The sequence below is a fragment of the Myxocyprinus asiaticus genome, chromosome 40 (assembly GCF_019703515.2).
Source record: "Myxocyprinus asiaticus isolate MX2 ecotype Aquarium Trade chromosome 40, UBuf_Myxa_2, whole genome shotgun sequence".
Classification (NCBI taxonomy): domain Eukaryota; kingdom Metazoa; phylum Chordata; class Actinopteri; order Cypriniformes; family Catostomidae; genus Myxocyprinus; species Myxocyprinus asiaticus.
Genome location: NC_059383.1, coordinates 2,444,764 through 2,464,248, shown reverse-complemented (window position 1 = coordinate 2,464,248; position 19,485 = coordinate 2,444,764). Strand labels below are relative to the sequence as shown.

At 40.3% G+C, this 19,485-nt stretch overlaps 1 protein-coding gene across 1 annotated transcript in view; it reads right to left on the bottom strand.

Annotated features, from left to right (window-relative positions):
* The window catches only part of acsl6 (acyl-CoA synthetase long chain family member 6), a 60,812-nt gene that overhangs the window by 36,612 nt on the left and 4,715 nt on the right, over positions 1-19,485 (bottom strand). The window contains exons 2-4 of the mRNA XM_051680584.1: positions 8,307-8,527; positions 594-708; positions 194-258 (exon numbers count right to left, since the gene is read on the bottom strand). Of these exons, the coding sequence (XP_051536544.1) occupies positions 194-258; positions 594-708; positions 8,307-8,527 (401 nt within the window). The remainder of the gene's footprint in view (positions 1-193; positions 259-593; positions 709-8,306; positions 8,528-19,485) is intronic.

Below are 19,485 nucleotides of genomic sequence, written 5' to 3'. Positions count from 1 at the left end.
AGATACAATCAGAATTCAATGAAGCCAGTCAGTTTCTACAGAATTCCTGCAGCTCAACTGGTAGAGCATGGTGCTAACAATGCCAAAGCTGTGGGTTTGATTCCCAGGGCTGACATCCTGAATACACTGTACAAAATTGTCAGTTAAATGCAAAAATGTAATTAGAAATGCTAGACTTAATTTCCATACTCACATCTTTGTAAGACAGCCATTTGTAGGGCTGATTGGGGAGTCTGGAGCCTAGAAATGGCCCATCACCTGATCAAAAACATAAGATGTGTCAGCAAGGTATCAAAAACAAATCTGCATAAAATTTGGTCCACTCAGCAGCTTATTCTGACCAAGAACCACACACTTAGAAAGAGGCCATCTAACTGACATGCAAAGTACTGACCAAAGTTCATTTTTTCACTGGACATTTAAAGATGGTTTATCTGAAATGAAATATAACTCTGAAAGCAATGGCTGAATTTCAAATAATATGTGACAATGTCTTTGATGTATTTCTAAGCAGCTCTTCACAACATACAACACCAGCCTGGATTTGAAAGGTTTAGATCCGACTGTTCCCTTTGTGTTTGACTGACACTCACCAGTTATATGTAACCCACGCTGAAACACCTCGTACATTGTCTTGGCATCTTCATGGTAGTATGAAAGCAGCTTGGAGCTGTTGCCCATCATGGACCTGCGAGCGCCATTTTCCAGCTGAAAAAAGTTTGAAATTTGAAATTGAATAAGAACACTCAGTGTTGAAGAAGCTACTTTGAAACTGTAGTTTGACAAGCTACAAGCTACTCGTAATTTTAAGTAGTTAAGCTACAGTCAAGCTACTCTTTTGAAAAAGTAGTTAGGTACACTTCAAGTTACTATCAAAAAGAAGCTAGCTACACTGAAGCTACTTAATAAGGCAATATATATATATATATATATATATATATATATATATATATATATATTTGTTACTATCAAACCAATAATATTTATAACAACATTTACACTAATGACATTTATTAATGAATGTATTAATTAAATACATTTAATGTGTTTAATTAAATATATTAAATGTATTTAATACATTTAATGAATAGTAACATTAATACAGTTAATAATGGCAACAGTATAAAATAAAAACAAAAAAGATCAGATGCATTAAAAAATCATTTTTATACTATACTTCACACTTTTCAGTCCTGCAGTGGCCAGGTGTAGCCTACTTCCCTAAAGATAAAATTTTTATGACAAACTCTCCTTGGGCTGCCATATTTTGTTCTTGTCACATAATATTTGTGTGGATAATATGTGAATAAAGACTCAGGGCTTGTGTCTCCCCTCACCTGGGTTCATGCTCATTGTATTTTTGTCATTGACATGCAAGTGCCAGCTTTACAGGTCACAAACAGAGGTTGCTCTACAAATATTAGTTTGCTTTGTTCAGGTCCAAAAAAAGTGGACGGATGGTCATCCTAGATTGTTGCATAATAATACATACCATAGATTATTTCTTTTACCAATCATTTTATTTATTTTACATGAAAATAATAGTTAATTAAATGCTAAGAAATGGAGAAATCAAATAGTTCTGCATGATAGTAATTATTATAATAATATATACTGTATATTTATAAATATTATAATAATTCACTCGCTGCTCCCAGTAACGCACAGATGATGAGAAGTGAAATAAACATATTTAGAACAGAAACAAAATCCCTCAAAAGGCAATAATAACTTTTTGAATTATTTGATTTAAAATAGTAAAGGTAAATATGCTGTTGTGTGATCTGTTAAGAACAAAGTGTCTGAAACATTCTTTGTTACATAGAAGAATAAAATGGTGTTCTTTTATCATTTTCAGATTTACCTGCCCCTGTATGTCTTGTAAAGGTAAACAAACTGTGGTTGCTCGCTTTACATAACCATCAGACAATCTCTTCTTATCCAAATAGATGGCGGTAATTCACTATTTTTGTTTGGGATGACGCTGCCTGATTCTGATCAGCAGACAGAAATATGCTGCCAGATTGTCAGACGTTTTGCCAGTAAAAGTTTGGCTTCTACGCAATAAGGAATGCTATTAGTTATAATCTGACCAACATGATGTAGCGTTTGGTCATGCTACACCGCTACTTGCTGGAAAAAGTAGTTTAAAAAGCAGCTGAGCTAGTGTCAAGCTACTGAAAAATGTAGTTAATTTAGTAATGTCGCTACATGTAGTTAGCTACTCCCCAACACTGAGAACACTGTACTTAAAACAGTGCACAGTGATAAAACAAATAAATGTGTGCAGCCCTCCATGATTAAAAAACATCAAGCACATCAAGGTCATTTGCAGAGCTGGAATCTTGGTCTTGAGACCCCTCGAGACCCCTCGAGACCACAGAAACATGATTTTGTTTTAGGTCTCATTATACTTTCTTTTGGTCTGAGAACTTAAAGGGATCATGTCATGAGGAATCAAAATTTCCTTGATATTTTGACATCTAAGAGATCATTGTTCTATAAAACATACTGTAAGTATCAGAACTCAAAGCTTCTTCTTCAGCTCAAAAAGAGCATTTATAGTTTCCAGTCTGCAAAAATGGCTTGTTTTGAAATTGGCCCCATAGTGACATAGAAAAGGGGCTCATTTGAATACTTCCTGAAGAATGTTTATCGAGTCAGACCCCCTCCCCAGGTCGACCAAATAATTTGAGGGAGATTCCCCACCCGTCGAACATCCTGTATTTCCTGACACGGGATGCGTATTGAAGCCGGGAGACTACACAGTGGAATCCCTGGGCCGACCATCCCTTATAACACTACTTAAAGTGTGAAACACATTTATTAATCCTTCAAATGCATAGCTTGTATTTTCGGTGTTTATATAGTGTTATTACAAATTTTGTATGCCTGATAAATATTAAGGGAGAAACTGTGTCATGATTTTGTTCAGTTTTCTAACGTTATTTCAGTCAAACAGCTGTTGTCGTTTGATTGTGTGCTTCACATAAATTAGGACATATAGCTATTAATGATTGCATGGACTGAGAGCTTTAGGGGATTTCGTTATTGCTTGCAAGTTTTCATTCTTTCATTCTTGGAAAAATATTCTTGGGGGTGTTTGCGCTGCAATTATGTTAGCCAGTCGTAACATTGGTCATATCTTAAAGCAGTAGTACACAGAAACAGAGTGTTTAAGACAGAGGGCCAGAAAAAGGGTGAAAAAAGGTAATGTAATACTACATTTTCATACATTTAACATTTATTCATTTAGCAGATGCTTTTATCCAAAATGACTGATATCAAAGTATTTTTAGCAAGTCAGGTCACTTGGCAGCCATCTCTGGAATGCTCCTGGGCAGCTATTTTCTATGTAAACAAGCGGCATGGCAGTGCAGCTCCTATCTACTTGAATGGGGACTAAAATCTCTAAAATGGTTGGTCAGGATTCTGATTAAAGAACATATTTCAAATCAGAAGTAAATCTGATAACACTGGTATCATAAATTATGCTTCTTTACCACAGATCATGCTAAAAAAAAATATTTCCCCGGCTTGTACTGTATAGCTAATGCGCATGTGCATTCTCGAGTTGCATTGGCATGCAATGTCTGTATCTAAAAGGTGACTGGCTATTTTACCTTTAATGGTGGGATTTCCTTTCCACATCCATTGACCAATGGGTATTCCAGTTTCTCCCATTCACTTTAATTGAAGCGACCCGATATTAGTCTCTGCTAATATCGAATGAATGAGGGTAATGACATTACATTTATATTACATTTACATATTTGGCAGACACTTTTTATCCAAAGCAACATAGAGTGCATTCAAGGTATACAATTTATCTGTTTGTGTGTTTACTGGGCAAACTTTACGGCAAGCGCTCTAAGGTAATGCAGCTGTGCAGAGACGGTGCTTTGAAGTTAGGCGTGAGCAGGAAATTGCATTTTACAAATCCATCTTGCTTCGATTCCTCCGTCCTCATTTCCTTTCCTTGCATCTTTTTTTTTTTTGTTTCCTAAGAGGGAGGAACTAGGAAGTGAGGAAAGGAAGTAAGGAAAGGAAACCCCATGGCTCTTAACAGCCACTTTGCCATTGTACAAAAGTGGCTCAGTTTTTAAAATTAATGATGCAATAAATTAACAATTTCCTCTATTTCAGTTAATTAAAATTAACAGCCTAGTTCTTATACCGACAGGTCTTGTTCTGGATCTGGGCCTTTAGGGGTCTAGTCTTGGATCAGATCTGGGTTTTAGGGAGTCTAGTCTTGGTCTGGGTCTTAGGTGATCTGGTATTGAACTGGGTGTGGATGTTAAGAGATGTGGTAGTGGACTGGGTCTAGGAGGGTCTGGCCTTGACTCCAGCTCTGGTCATTTGTGCTGAATGTGTAGGTTCATGGAACAAAGAGCTAAAGACAGAGCTACTCACAGAATTTTTAAAAAAGTTTTATAAAGCTGATGAATAAATCAAGTTTTAATAACTGTGTGAAAGGCATATTGTCGATTTGGTTGTCTGATACATGTTTGCATTTGCATATATATTTGCATTAGACTGGACATTGTAGGATGTGCATGAAATGTCCTGCGTGTGGTTGTTTATGAAACTGGGTGTGACCTGCAGATACAAACAGCATTAGAATGCAACACAAACATAGTGAAATGTCTTCCTTGCAACCTGAGGACACAGGTACAGGTTTTTACAGGGTACACTTCTCAAAACCTGTACGGCAGCTTTCTAATTTGGTACCATAATTTGATTAAGATAAAACATTAAGTCTACAAATGTGGGATTTACAAAAGTTCTAGGAGGATTATGGACCTGGGTGAACAAACCATTCAGTATTTGACTATTATCACCTTCCTCTTAAAATTCAAGTAATTGTACTTTTATGAACTTCCAAGAAAAACTGTTCAATAATTCCATATATCTGGAAAACAAAATTAAACAAAGTTTTGAACCAGTTATACACATCAGACTAAAATGTGATACTACATACACAAGAATAGAAAGTGACCTGCCATTGATAATCAGAAAAAATTAAATCAATATTTAATCCGCTCAGGCGTCACCACGTCCACCATGATTTTTTCTCTGCATCACTAGTCACCAAATGGAAATTCAAAAATAATGACTGTTTTCAAACAGGTTTCGTGGCCACTCCTCCATCATACACTGATCAGAAAAACAGAAAGTCCTGCCCTTCATACTTGTAATGTTTAGAAGGAAATCACAAGAGCAGGATCTTCTTAAGAAGTTTAATAAAGAAACAAAGTGTTGTACAAATTAACATAGAAAACTCTGGAACACGGCAGAACTAATAACTAGGGAATAAAACAAACAAAACAACCACGATGGGAACTCGATACATATGAACGGGAGAGAAACACATAACAACTGACAATGACTGGGTAGAAATCAGGGCATTATATACACAGGGGTTAATGAGTGAATGAAACACAGGTAAGAGCAATAGGGAACAGCTGGCAGTGATGAGGGCAAGGAATTATGGGAAGTGTAGTCCAGGGGAAACAGATGACGGGCAAAACACAAAGCAAAACAGTGAATCAGGACATAAACCCCCAATGGGCGGCTCCTGACGCCCAAGGAAGGCTGGTAAGGGAGGCAGGGCCAAGATGGAGTCAGAGACTAAAGAGGCCAGAGCAGATCAAGCAGAAGGCCGGGAGACCAATGAGACCAGAGCAGCTCAGGCGGACGGCCGAGAGACCAAGGAGACCAGAGCAGATCAGGCGGACGGCCAAGGAACCAAGGAAGATCAGGCGGACAGCCAGGAGACCAGAGCAGATCAGGCTGATGGCCATGAGACCAAGGAGAGTAGAGCAGATCAGGTGAATGGTCAGGAGACCAGAGCAGATCAGGCAGACGGCCAGGAGACCCAGAAGACCACCTCAGAGTAGCGACTGGATCAGGAGGCCTAGTTGGAGCCGTGGAAGGCGGAGCCGTGAGAGGCTCGAGGGGCAAAGCCATGGAAGGCGGAACCGTGGCAGGCTCGAGGGGCGAAGCCGTGGCAGACTCAAGGGGCGAAGCCATGGAAGGCGGAGCCGTCGGAGGCTCGAAGGGCGAAGCCGTGGGATGCTCGAGAGAAAGAGTCCTGGATGACTGGGAAACGACCTCTGTGGTCGTGGACACTGGCAGAGACTCGGGAACGGCCTCTGTGCTCGTGAACACTGGCAGAGACTCGGGAACGGCCTCTGTGCTCGTGAACACTGGCAGAGACTCGGGAACGGCCTCTGTGCTCGTGAACACTGGCAGAGACTCGGGAACGGCCTCTGTGCTCGTGAACACTGGCAGAGACTCGGGAACGGCCTCTGTGCTCGTGAACACTGGCAGAGACTCGGGAACGGCCTCTGTGCTCGTGAACACTGGCAGAGACTCGGGAACGGCCTCTGTGCTCGTGAACACTGGCAGAGACTCGGGAACGGCCTCTGTGCTCGTGAACACTGGCAGAGACTCGGGAACAGCCTCTGTGGTCATGAACACTGGCAGAGACTCTGGGACGACCACTGTGGTCATGAGCATGGGTAGAGATGACTCCTCCAGACGGCTGAAGTTGGCAACGCCGGCTCTGGGATGGACGAGGCTTCCAGCTCATTGGCCATGGCAGGCGTGGGTGTTGGCTCATTGGCCATGGCAGGTGTGGGTGCTGGCTCGTTGGCCGTGGGTGTTGGCTCATTGGCCGTGGCAGGCGTGGGCGTTGGCTCGTTGCCCGTGGCCGGCGTGGCCGCTGGCTCGTTGCCCGTTGCTGGCATGGCCGTTGGCTCGTTGCCCATTGCCCGTGGCCGGCGTGGCCATTGGCTCGTTGCCCGTGGCCGGCGTGGGCGCTGACAATTTGTGATGAAGGGTCTTCATGGCCCTACGCACCGACATCATTGGCAGATCATTCAACTTGCAGACAGGGGCCACGGGAGGTTTGGAGCAAGGAGTCACGGAAGGCTTGGTGGTGACATGGCGTGGAGCAGACTCAGACTTGGTAGTGACATGGCGTGGAGTGGACTCAGACTTGGTAGTGACATGGCGTGGAGCGGACTCAGGCGTTGAAGTCTCGGAAGCTGGGATCGGGATAGATAGAGGAGGATCCTCAGAAGCCAGAGTTTCCTGGGTTAACCTCACATTCTCCCTCCATGTGTAGTCTACCATCTCAGGCAATTCCCTCCATCGGTGAGCTGTTAAACCAATCTGGTATATTGACTTGAGATGGGAGTCCGCAAAATATGTGAGGCAGGCAATGGTTCAGAAACGACGGGAATACTCCGCTAGATCCATTTGTATGTCAGTTGTTCTGCAGTGTTTCGAAGGAAATCACAAGAGCAGGATCTAGGTGAGGCTTAAGAAGTTAACGAGAGAGAAACACATAACAACTGACAATGACTGGGTAGAAATCAGGGCATTATATACACAGGGGTTAATGAGTGAATGAAACACAGGTGAGAACAACAGGGAACAGCTGGCAGTGATGAGGGCAGGGAATTATGGGAAGTGTAGTCTGGGGAAAACAGATGACAGGGGCAAAACACAAGGCACAACAGTGAATCATGACATAACTGTTGGTTGAGCCAATGTTGCTATGTTGGGCTTGTCAGGATACCCTAGCAAACAGAACATTGTTTTTTCACTATGTTTAGACTTTCTGGGGGAATCTCTGATCACTAAACTGCAATAGCAGAAAGTTTTTTCTTAAAAAAAACCCCCAACACTTCAGCTTTTAAATACTCTTGAATTTTTATTTTTTATTTATTTATTTCAGTTTTATCATCTTCATGTTTTTAGGAAAATTAAATTGGCCACCTGTCTTGAATGTTTTGCTTACAGTATGCAAAACACTGACCAGAAATCAGGTCACATTCAGATTTAAACACACAGGTTTCAGGATGTGAGTGCATGAATTGTAAAGCAAATCCTTACAGACTGCAGACATCAGAGCAGAATGAACAATGAAATAACACTAATGGAATTATGGGCCTCCTGAGATGCTTTTTAAACAGTACCAAAGGAGATCCCAAACATCTGATGTAGGTCTAAGCTTTTGTGGCTGCTTTTCTTTCACTATCCACTCCAAAAATGTCATTAAAGGTTTTATATTTATTTTGTGATGAAATGCACATGTAGGCACTATTTATATTTGTCCAAAAAATTTAAATAAAATAATTTCAAGTATTTACACATAAATATTTAGATTAAAAGGATCTAAAGCTGTAAAAATCATTCTTTTTAGTCTATCATTTATTAACTTTAGAGTTTGAAAGGGTATAAAAAATGATACAGACAACCTGTGTCAAAACACGTTACTTGAAGCCTTGGCCTACCTCTTCTTCCTGTGACTGGTGCCGGAGGTCACAGGGAGGAATAATGGCACGAGGACGTGTTGCGAACCAGTATGCCAGCACAGCGGTGAGCGCTCCCAAACCCACCAGTGTGGAGGTGGGCAGGGATTGTATGAACTGACCCAGATCATCCAGCTCAGGCAGCTGAAGACCAAGCAGCAGATCCCGTGACTGCATCTTCTCCATAAGCGTGGAACTGAGCTCTGATGCACAGTGAGAGAGAAAGAGAGAGAGAGAGAGAGAGAGAGAGAGAGAGAGAGAGAGAGAGACATTAGCATGTGTAACAGACTGCAGGTGCATTTGTTGTCAGTTTTACTATGAATTCAAGCTTTGGCATATCATATGTAGATCAGCACTGGTAAGGATATTCAAGATTTTGGAGTGGGGGGGGCAGCACCAAGTGTAATGGAATTGCACATGAAGTAATGAGTGTTTGCCAAATACTCCACCCGCCTTTCATTGGTCAGACAAACAGGTAGTCCTGCCTAAAATTAACATAAAATTCAGTCACAAAAACAGAGCAATGATTTGACAAGTATTTACTTTTCGGGGGAATCAATACGTTTTACACAGTACACAGAGTTAGGCCTGCCGGAACGGAAACACTTCTCATATTCTATAACCCTGGTTTAAAGTGAATGGCATATACAGTTTTTACATTTCTTTTATTTCTTATGGGATTCATATTCAACTGTAGGTTATAAAAGAATGGCACAATCAAAAAACAAAACATGGCAACAAAGAAAAAAATGAAATGACCCCTGTTCAAAAGTCTGCATACCTTTAGTTCTTAATACTGTGTATTGTCCCCTTTAGCATCAATGACAGCGTGCAGTCTTTTGTAATAGTTGTCTATGAGGCCCCAAATTCTTGCAGGTGGTATAGCTGCCCATTCATCTTGGCAAAATGCCTCCAGGTCATGCAAAGTCTTTGGTCGTCTTGCATAAACCGCACGTTTGAGATCTCCCCAGAGTGGCTCGATGATATTAAGGTCAGGAGACTGTGATGGCCACTCCAGAACCTTCACCTTTTTTCTGCTGTAACCACTGGAGGGTCAACTTGGCCTTGTGCTTAGGGTCATTGTCGTGCTGGAAAGTCCAAGAGCATCCCATGCGCAGCTTTCATGCAGAAGAATGCAAATTGTCTGCCAGTATTTTCTGATAACATGCTGCATTCATCTTGCCATCAATTTTCACAAGATTCCCCATGACTTTAGAGCTCACACACCCCCAAAACACCAGTGAGCACCACCATGCTTCACAGTGCGGATGGTATTCTTTTCACTATAGGCCTTGTTGACACATCTCCAAACATAGTTTGTGACCATAAAGCTCTATTTTGGTTTCGTCATTCCAAATTACAGTGTGCCAGAAGCTGTGAGGCGTGTCAAGGTGTTGTCGGGCATATTGTAACCGGGATTTTTTGTGGCATTGGTGCAGTAAAGGCTTCTTTCTGGCAACTCCACCATGCAGCTAATTTTTGTTCAATTATCATTGTATTGTGCTCCTTGAAACAACCACACTGTCTTTTTCCAGAGCAGCCTGTATTTGTCCTGAGGTTACCTGTGGGTTTTTCTTTGTATCCCAAACAATTCTTCTGGCAGTTGTGGCTGAAATCTTTCTCGGTCTACCTGACCTTGGCTTGGTATCAAGAGATCCCCAAATTTTCCACTTCTTAATGAGTGATTGAACAGTACTGACTGGCATTTTCAAGGCTTTGGATATCTTTTTATATCCTTTTCCATCTTTATAAAGTTCCATTACCTTGTTACGCAGGTCTTTTGACAGTTCTTTTCTGCTCCCCATGGCTCAGTATCTAGCCTGCTCAGTGCATCCACGTGAGAGCTAACAAACTCATTGACTATTTATACACAGACACTAATTGCAATTTAAAAAGCCACAGGTGTGGGAAATTAACCTTTAATTGCCATTTAAACCTGTGTGTGTCACCTTGTGTGTCTGTAACAAGGCCAAACATTCAAGGGTATGTAAACTTTTGATCAGGGCCATTTGGGTGATTTCTGTTATCATTATGATTTAAAAAGGAGCCAAACAACTATGTGAAGATAAATGGCTTCATATGATCATTATCCTTAAATAAAAGACAGTTTTTTTGCATGATCAGTCATATTTTCAAAATCAATGCCAAAATTTCACAATTTCTGCCAGGGTATGCAAACTTTTGAGCACAACTGTATCCTAATATTATTCTAAATGTTTCCCTGTCTCAATCTATCCTGAGGTTACCAGAGCCTGCCAGAATAATACACTTCATAATATATGGATATGCATATGATAAAAAATGGTAGTGTGTGCTTAAATATATTTTAACATATATGTTGTACATATAGTCACATTTATATGGGAATATGTATGAGCAATATATGTACACAATTCTGAGGAAATATATACTGTAATATATATCCATATATGTGAATATTTATGTAATTATATATTTGTAAATATATACATATTAAGTATAAATACATTTGAACATATATGCACTATATTTTAACATATATATGGGAACATGTATGTTAAATATATATACACAAATCTGAGAGAAATATATTCTGTAATATATATCCATATATATATATATATATATATATATATATCCATATATATATATATATATATATATATATATATATATATATATATATATATATATATATATATATATATATAATATATGGATATATATTATCCATATATATGTCAGGTGTATTTTGTTGATTCATGTCTTTTATTTTGAAATTCTAGTTCCTGTTTCATGTCATGTGTTCCTGTTTCCCTAGTCATGTGATTTCTGTTTTCCCTCCATGTTCATGTGTCATGTTTTTTGTTTAATTAGCTTGTTATGAGTTCTGTTTGTTCATTGGTTTATGTTCTCCCATGTCTTATATTTAAGCCCTCATGTTTTCATTGTCTAGTTGTCAGGTATTGAATGCGAATGTGTATGTTTATAGTCAAGCCATGTTTGTAGTCAAGTCATAGTCAAGTTCATGGTTATGTTTCACGTTTGTAGTTAGGGTTTATTGGTTATATTTAATAAACTGCACTTGGGTTCTTCATCTCATCATCGTCTTCGTCTTTGCCATCATTGTCAGCAGTTCCAGCATACGTTACAGAAATACTTGACTAACCATGAACCCAGCAGTTTTACTTCTGCGCCTACGTCAGGGGAATCGTCCCCTGGAGGACTATGTTGAGGACTTCTGTGGTCTAGCCAGCCAGGTGGACTTTAATGAGGTTGCCCTCAAAGACTGTTTTAGATTTGGACTGAATGAGTCAATTTCTTTCCTGGCTCAATATATCGACCTCGCCCTATGGTTCATTGGTTCCCCGTTCACTGTGGGGGAGGCGGATGCCGAGCCAGAGTTCCACGTCGTGGCCGCCGCCGAGCCAGAGTTCCACGTCGTGGCCGCCGCCGAGCCAGAGTTCCACGTCGTGGCCGCCGCCGAGCTAGAGTTTCACGTCGTGGCCGCCGCCGAGCCAGAGTTTCACGTCGTGGCCTCCGCCGAGCCAGAGTTCCACGTCACGGCAACGCCTCAGCCTGCTCCATGCCACGTCACGGCAACACCTCAGCCTGCTCCATGCCACGTCACGGCAACGCCTCAGCCTGCTCCATGCCACGTCACGGCAACGCCTCAGCCTGCTCCATGCCACGTCACAGCAACGCCTCAGCCTGCTCCATGCCACGTCACAGCAATGCCTCAGCCTGCTCCATGCCACGTCACAGCAACGCCTCAGCCTGCTCCATGCCACGTCACAGCAACGCCTCAGCCTGCTCCATGCCACGTCACAGCAACGCCTCAGCCTGCTCCATGCCACGTCACAGCAACGCCTCAGCCTGCTCCATGCCACGTCACCGCTACGCCTCAGCCTGCTCCATGCCACGTCACCGCTACGCCTCAGCCTGCTCCATGCCACGTCACCGCTACGCCTCAGCCTGCTCCATGCCATGTCACAGCCACACCTGAGCAGTGGGACCTGGAGATGGTTCCCACCCTTATACCCACCCTTAGTTCTCCTGAGCAGACAAGGGGAACTTTCGGCTCTCCGACCCCACCTGGACCCTCCGAGCCCTGGACTTCACCTTGGACTGTCAGTCCCTCGACATTGCCTCAGCTCTGCATTCCCTCGGCTCCACTGCGGTCCTTCAGCCTGTCGGCTTTGCCGGGGTCCCTCGTCCCTCCGGCTCCTCCTTGGTCTGTCGGTCACCTTGCTCCGCTTTGGCTCTCCGATCCTCTGGCTGTGCCTTGTCCCTCCGATCTGTCAGCTTCACAGGGGACCTCCTTCCCTACGGCTCCACCTTGGTCCTCAGTCCCACCGGCTCCACCTCAGTCTTCCGATCCCTCAGCTCCGCCTTGCTCCTCCGAGCCTCCAGCACCACCTTGGTCCTCCCTGCCATCGGCTCCATCCTGGCCCTTCGAGTCTTTGGCTACTCTCCGGGCACCATGTTCCATGGCTTCGCCCCTCGAGCCTCTCATGGCTCCACCCCCCCACGGACTTTGCCTTGGTCCCATGCCCCTCGCCCTTTCTCGCCATGCCACGCCCCACACCTCGAGACACCCCCCCCCCCCAGCTCCCTACAGAACTTTGAATTTATGTCATGTGTTACGTGTTTTGTTTATGTGTTGGGGTGTCAGGAGCCACCCCTTAGTGGGGGGGATATGTCAGGTGTATTTTGTTGATTCATGTCTTATTTTGAAATTCTAGTTCCTGTTTCATGTCATGTGTTCCTGTTTCCCTAGTCATGTGATTTCTGTTTTCCCTCCATGTTCATGTGTCATGTTTTCATTGGTTTATTGTTTAATTAGCTTGTTATGAGTTCTGTTTGTTCATTGGTTTATGTTCTCCCATGTCTTGTATTTAAGCCCTCATGTTTTCATTGTCTAGTTGTCAGGTATTGAATGTGAATGTGTATGTTTATAGTCAAGCCATGTTTGTAGTCAAGTCATAGTCAAGTTCATGGTTATGTTTCACGTTTGTAGTTAGGGTTTATTGGTTATATTTAATAAACTGCACTTGGGTTCTTCATCTCATCTTCGTCATTGCCATCATTGTCAGCAATTCCAGCATACGTTACAATATATCCATATATATTGTGTGTGTGTATATATATTAATGTGTGAAAAAAAAAAAAAAGGTTGTAGATTTTGTCCAACAGTTTGAAATACTATGTGGAAAGCAAACCTGTCACTGAATTTACATTTATATCTTCATTTGCCTGAATCTGTAAAGAATTTAGATATTTAATGCTGTATGTAAACCCATGTGTTAACTAATGAAAGAGAAATGATTTGAGTGTTTCAATAAAGCTATTACATGTAAACATGTAGTACAGTGTTTGTCTTGTTATTGATATATATATATTTTTATATGTATCAGTATAAAGCCATACATGGTTCATGCATATATTGCAGAATATTGAAAAATATAAGCACTAGATTCCCATATATGAAAAATGTATTATTTAATATATCACATTATATTTTCCAAAAATATTCACATATATTTTTGTTTCGTAAGGGACAGCACATGGCTGACACTAACAAACAAAGCCATGTGCTCAGACACACACCAAAGACAAAGACCAACACACTACAGAGAGAGGGCATAATGGGCAGGATCGGGACATAACCAAATGGGAACCATACACTAACATTAGGTGAACCTTCTGTGTTTGTGGGGTCTCTGTCTGCCATTTTGAGTTTTCCAGAAAACTTTTATCTCCTCCTTGACCGTTTGACTTATTCAAACAACATTTTGCTTTTGTCATCTAGATACACTAATAGCACAAATTTATCAAAGCAATTTTGATTTGTCAAATAATTTATAAGATACATGCCAATTCATTTTTGACCATGGCCCAAATTACTTATCAACTTAAATCTCATGAACAATCTGACAAATCAAAATTGTTTTGATGACTTTTGTCTCGAGGGTGCCTTGATGGTATATGCAAAATTTCTGACAAATTCGGTCTAGGAGGGGTTAGAAAAAGTAGGTTTTTCAGAAAACTCAAAATGACAGAACAATTTTATAGACAGCAAGGAAATCTAAGATATATGTTTTGTTCCACTTGACTCATAAAATCAGAGGAAAAACTCATTTTGATTGTTGTCTGTACATTTGCAGAGATATGAGCAAAAATATGAGAGTACTTTTTATAATGCCACCTAGGGTCAGATGGGTGTGTGTGCACCTGAGACGTAGGGGGAATTTGGGACCATCCTGCCAAATTTTATGTCTCTAGGACTTCCTAGACAGCCTAGACTCTTTTAAGGCAAAAAAAAAAAAAAAAAAAAAAAAGAAATTACCAAATGGAAACCATACATTAAAGTTAGGTGAACATTGTGTTTGCTGGGTCCGTCGGCCATTTGGAATTTTCCAAAACGTATATTTCTATCTCCTCCTAGATATATGTTTGACTGATTCACATGAAATTTTGCATGTACTGTATCATTTAGAGACACTAATTACTAAAAGCTATCAAAAGAATTTTGATTTGTCAAATTGTTGAGAAGAAATAAGCCAATTCACTTTTCAACCTATATCTCCTAAACGGTTTTACACATCAAAATTCTTTTGATAACTTTTGATCTAGAGGGTCCCTAGATGATACATCTAAAATTTTAAGCAAATGAGGCAAATGACATAGAAAGAGTTTGAAAAGTGGGTTTTCAGAAAACTCGAAATGGCGGACATTTGTAGTCCTTCTGACGGCCATTTTGAGTTTTTTCAGAAAAAATAAAAAATGAAACCCTCCTAGACTGTTTTTCCTATTCACCTGAAATGTTCCACCTGAAATGTTCCAGGTTTCATCAGCCATATCACCCTGTAGCTCAAGACTGGTTGCCTACTGAAGCTAAGCAGGGCTGAGCCTAGTCAGTACCTGGATGGGAGACCTCCTGGGAAAACTAAGGTTGCTTCTGGAAGAGGTATTAGGGATTCCAGCAGGGGGTTCTCACCCTGTGGACTGTGTAGGTCCTAATGCCCCAGTATAGTGATGGGGACACTATACTGTAAAAAGGCACCATCCTTTGGATGAGACGTTAAACCGAGGTTCTGACTATCTGTGGTCATTAAAAATCCCAGGACACTTCTTGAAAAGAGTAGGGGTGTAACCCTGGTGTCCTGGCCAAATTCCCCCCATTTACCCTTATCAATCATGGCTTCCAAATAATCCCCATCCATTAATTGGCTGTATCACTCTACTCTCTCCTCTCCACCAATAGCTGGTGTGTGGTGAGTGTACTGGTGCACTATGGCTGCCATCGCATCATCCAGGTGGATTCTGCACACTGGTGGTGGTTGAGGAGAGTCCCCTGTTCACTGTGTAAAGTGCTTTGAGTGTAGTGTCAGAAAAGCGCTATATAAATGTAATGTTCATTCATTCATTCATTCATTTATCTAGGAACCCTCAAGACAAAAGTTATCAAAAGAATTTTGATTCATAAAATCATTTTAGAAGATATAAGCCAATGCACATATCAACCTATATTTTCTAAACAGTTTTACAAATCAAAATTCTTTTGACAATTTTTGGTCTAGAGGGTTCCTAGATGATACATGTAAAATTTGGGCAAATGAGGCTAATGATATAGGAGTTTGAAAAGTAGGTATTAAAGAAAACTCAAAATGGCGGACATTTGTAGTCCTTCTGTCGGCCATTTTGAGTTTTTTGAGAAAATGTTACTTTTCTGAACTCCTAGACTGTTTGTCCGAGTCACCTGAAATGTTCTATGTTTCTTCTAGGGACCCTCAAGTCAAAAAGTTATCAAAAGAATGTTGATCTGTCAAATCGTTTAGAAGATATAGGCCAATAATTTTTTTGGCTGTGGCCCAATTCACTTATCAACCTATATCTTCTAAACGATTTGATGAATCAAAATTATTTTGATAACTTTTTGCCTTGAGGGTCCTTAGATGATGCATGCAAAGTTTCAGGTGAATCAGACTAACGGCCTTGGAGGAGTTTGAAAAAGTATGTTTTTCAGAAAAGTCAAAATGGCAGAAAAATGTTATAGGCCGAAATGAAATCGTTTTGTAGGTTTGACTCAAGGAATCAGAGGGAAAAAATTATTGTGATTTTTAACCTATACAATTGTGGAGATATGAGCAGAAACATAAAAGTGTTTATTATAGCATGTCCTAGGATCTGATTGGGATGTTTCTGTGTACCTAAGTAGTGGGTAGAAGTTTGGTGTCTCTAAGACTTACGGTTTATGCTAGCCAGACACTTTTAGGGCAGAATAATAATAATAATAATAATAAATATAGCCGCAAGCAGCAATTGTCAGGGGCCAAGCACATATGGACAAATGACAAAAATAATCAAATTTGAAAGAAAGATCCTGTGGAACCCTAACCCTAACTGCCTTAATCACAGTAGCACAAATGGGATTTTCTTATAGCGTCCCCTAGCGTAAAAGATGTATGAAATTTTGCATGTGACCTCAGAATGTTCTCTTGTCCATGTGTTTTAAGTTTTGTCAAGTTAGAATTTTTCACTCACAAGATACAGGCCAATAAGTAATTACAGGCCACACCCAAAAACATATTTGTATATATCTTCCGAATGAATTAATGTGTAAAAATTATTTTGATAAATTTTTGCAAGGAGGGTCTGTAGATGATGCAAGCTAAATTTCGTGTAAATCAAGGAAATGGCCTAGGATAAGTTCGAAAAAGTAGGTTTTTCAAAAAAATAAAAGTGGTTGAAAAGTTTTCATACAGAAATAGAAATCCATGTAACCATATGAATTGGATTACTGAAGGATTTGGAGAAGCTATTATTCTAGCCTATACGGTTCTGGAGTTATTAGCAAAAACACAGATTATCTTAATAAAGTGCCACCGTGTGGCCGATTCTCACAAAATTGTATATACAGCTTTGTGTGGAGACCCCGCTTGTTTATAATAAGTTTCATTACCATCGGCCATTCACGACTCAAGTTATTAGGTGCTGAATATTTATTGGCTACTGGTGGCCATTTTTGTATTTTTTCGAATCGATATGTTAAGGATATGTTAGCACTTGAACCAAATAAGGTGCATATTTAATTTGAACTTTGAGGATCAAAGGACTGCGGCGTTATTACAGTTTTTTTAGTTGTAGTGCCCCATATGGGTATAATTGTACGGAAATGTACGTGCATCCTCAACATGGCCTGTTGACTACGTGTACCGAGTTTTGTTACGTTTGGACTTTGTGTTGAGTAGATATTGATCAATGAACCAAAGTGCATTCAACCGAAGGAAATGTATAGCTAATATCTTCGGAATGATTTCACGTATCGAAATTATTTTGATACATTTTTGTCAGGTGGGTCTGTAAATAATTTTACAAACTGTTGTGCAAATTGGACAAATGGCCTAAGAGGAGTTCGAAAAAGTAGGTTTTTCAAAAAATTCTAAATGGTGGAAAAAATGTATGAATTTTGATTCTAGCCTTTATGGTTCCAGATTTATTAGAGAAAAAGCAAAAATACTTATTATGATGCCACCTAGAGTCGTATGGAAGTGTGCATGTATGCCTGAGTAGCAGTGTGTATTTGGAACCACCCTGCCAAGTTTGGGATCTCTATGACTTACGGTCTCTGATGCCCAGACACTTTTAGGGCAGAAAAAGAAGAATAAGAAGAAAAAGAATAAGAAAATCTTCACAAATACAATAGGGTTCCAGCATATTCAGTGCTTGGCCCCCTAATAATAATAAGAAAAACAGAATAAATACAATAGTGTTCTGACACCTTAGGTGCTTAGACTCCTAATGATGACATTCTATTATAATCGTACTGAAGTTAGTAATATTGATCGTGTTAAATATATAGTTCACCTAAATATGAAAACTCTTTCATCATTTACTCACACTCATGCCATCTCAGATGTGTATGACTTTTTTGTTTCTGCTGAACACAAACGAAGAGTTTTAGAACAATATCTCAGCTCTGTAGGTCCATTCAATGCAAGTGGATGGTGATCAGCACTTTAAAGCTCCATAAAGCACAGACAGTCATTGTAAAAGTAATCCATGCGACTCCAGTTGTTAAATTAATGTCTTCTAAAGCAATATGATCAATTTGGGTGAGAAACAGATCAATATTTAAGTCCTTTTCACTATAATTGTTTATTTCCGGTCACTCTCCAATGTGCGTCCATGAAGGGAATCAGTTCAAGCTGCCTCTCACATGATGCAAGCATGTTGGCATGATGAATGAATGATGCATACTCATACATTGTCACTCAAATAACAGTTTTGAGGAGCAATAGGGGCACAGTTTGTCTTCAATTCCCGTTTTCACCAGACTGTTGGAGAGTAAATAGCCACAATGTGTGGCAGGTACAATTTACACCTAGTGCAAATAGACACTCCTTTATAATATACCATTACACTTTACTGGCTTTACTGGATGGTTGAAGTTTTAGATGATACACTTGTGAAGAATTACAAACCAAAATAGCTACCACCTATGGAAGAATTGTTTTATTCATTACCACTTCCCTGAACATTCTGTGTGAAACTCTGAACACTAGGGACTTGTTTACAGTCATGTTATGAAACATAATTTTGCTTATCTTGAATGCACATGTGCAGCTTAAAAAATAAAAAATAAAAAAATAAAAAATATCGCAGACAAGAATAGCAGTAATTCTGGGTCCTTGCATTGCTACCCTAGAAGGAGTGAGTGTTTCTTTGTTGACATTTGACATTATTTGACTTCTTTTGTAAACACTTTAACAAGACTCAGATTTCTTTAAGTGTTACTCCATGTCTACAAGCAGCCTTTAAAAATGTAAATAGTACAGGCCTGTAGGCCTGTTGCATAAACAATATAAGCTCTATCCAAAACTGAGGATCAAAGAGTTATTCGTATTCGATAGTATTAAAAGCAAAGTGCATAAAATCATAAAGGTTATCATAAACCACAGTGACGAAAGCAAAACCGTTAAAGTATTGGAGGTACACAAATTTATACATAATGAATAACTCATAACTTATCAGTATTTAGGAGGTCCAGTGGCCCTCAGAGCAGAAAACTCTGAATATTGACACATCGGATGTGTGCGGTTTAAAGTTCACCGTCTAAACTCTCTGGTGTTTGGTTAAAATACTTGTCCTGGTCAGTTTAAAAGTAAAGCTATCTGAC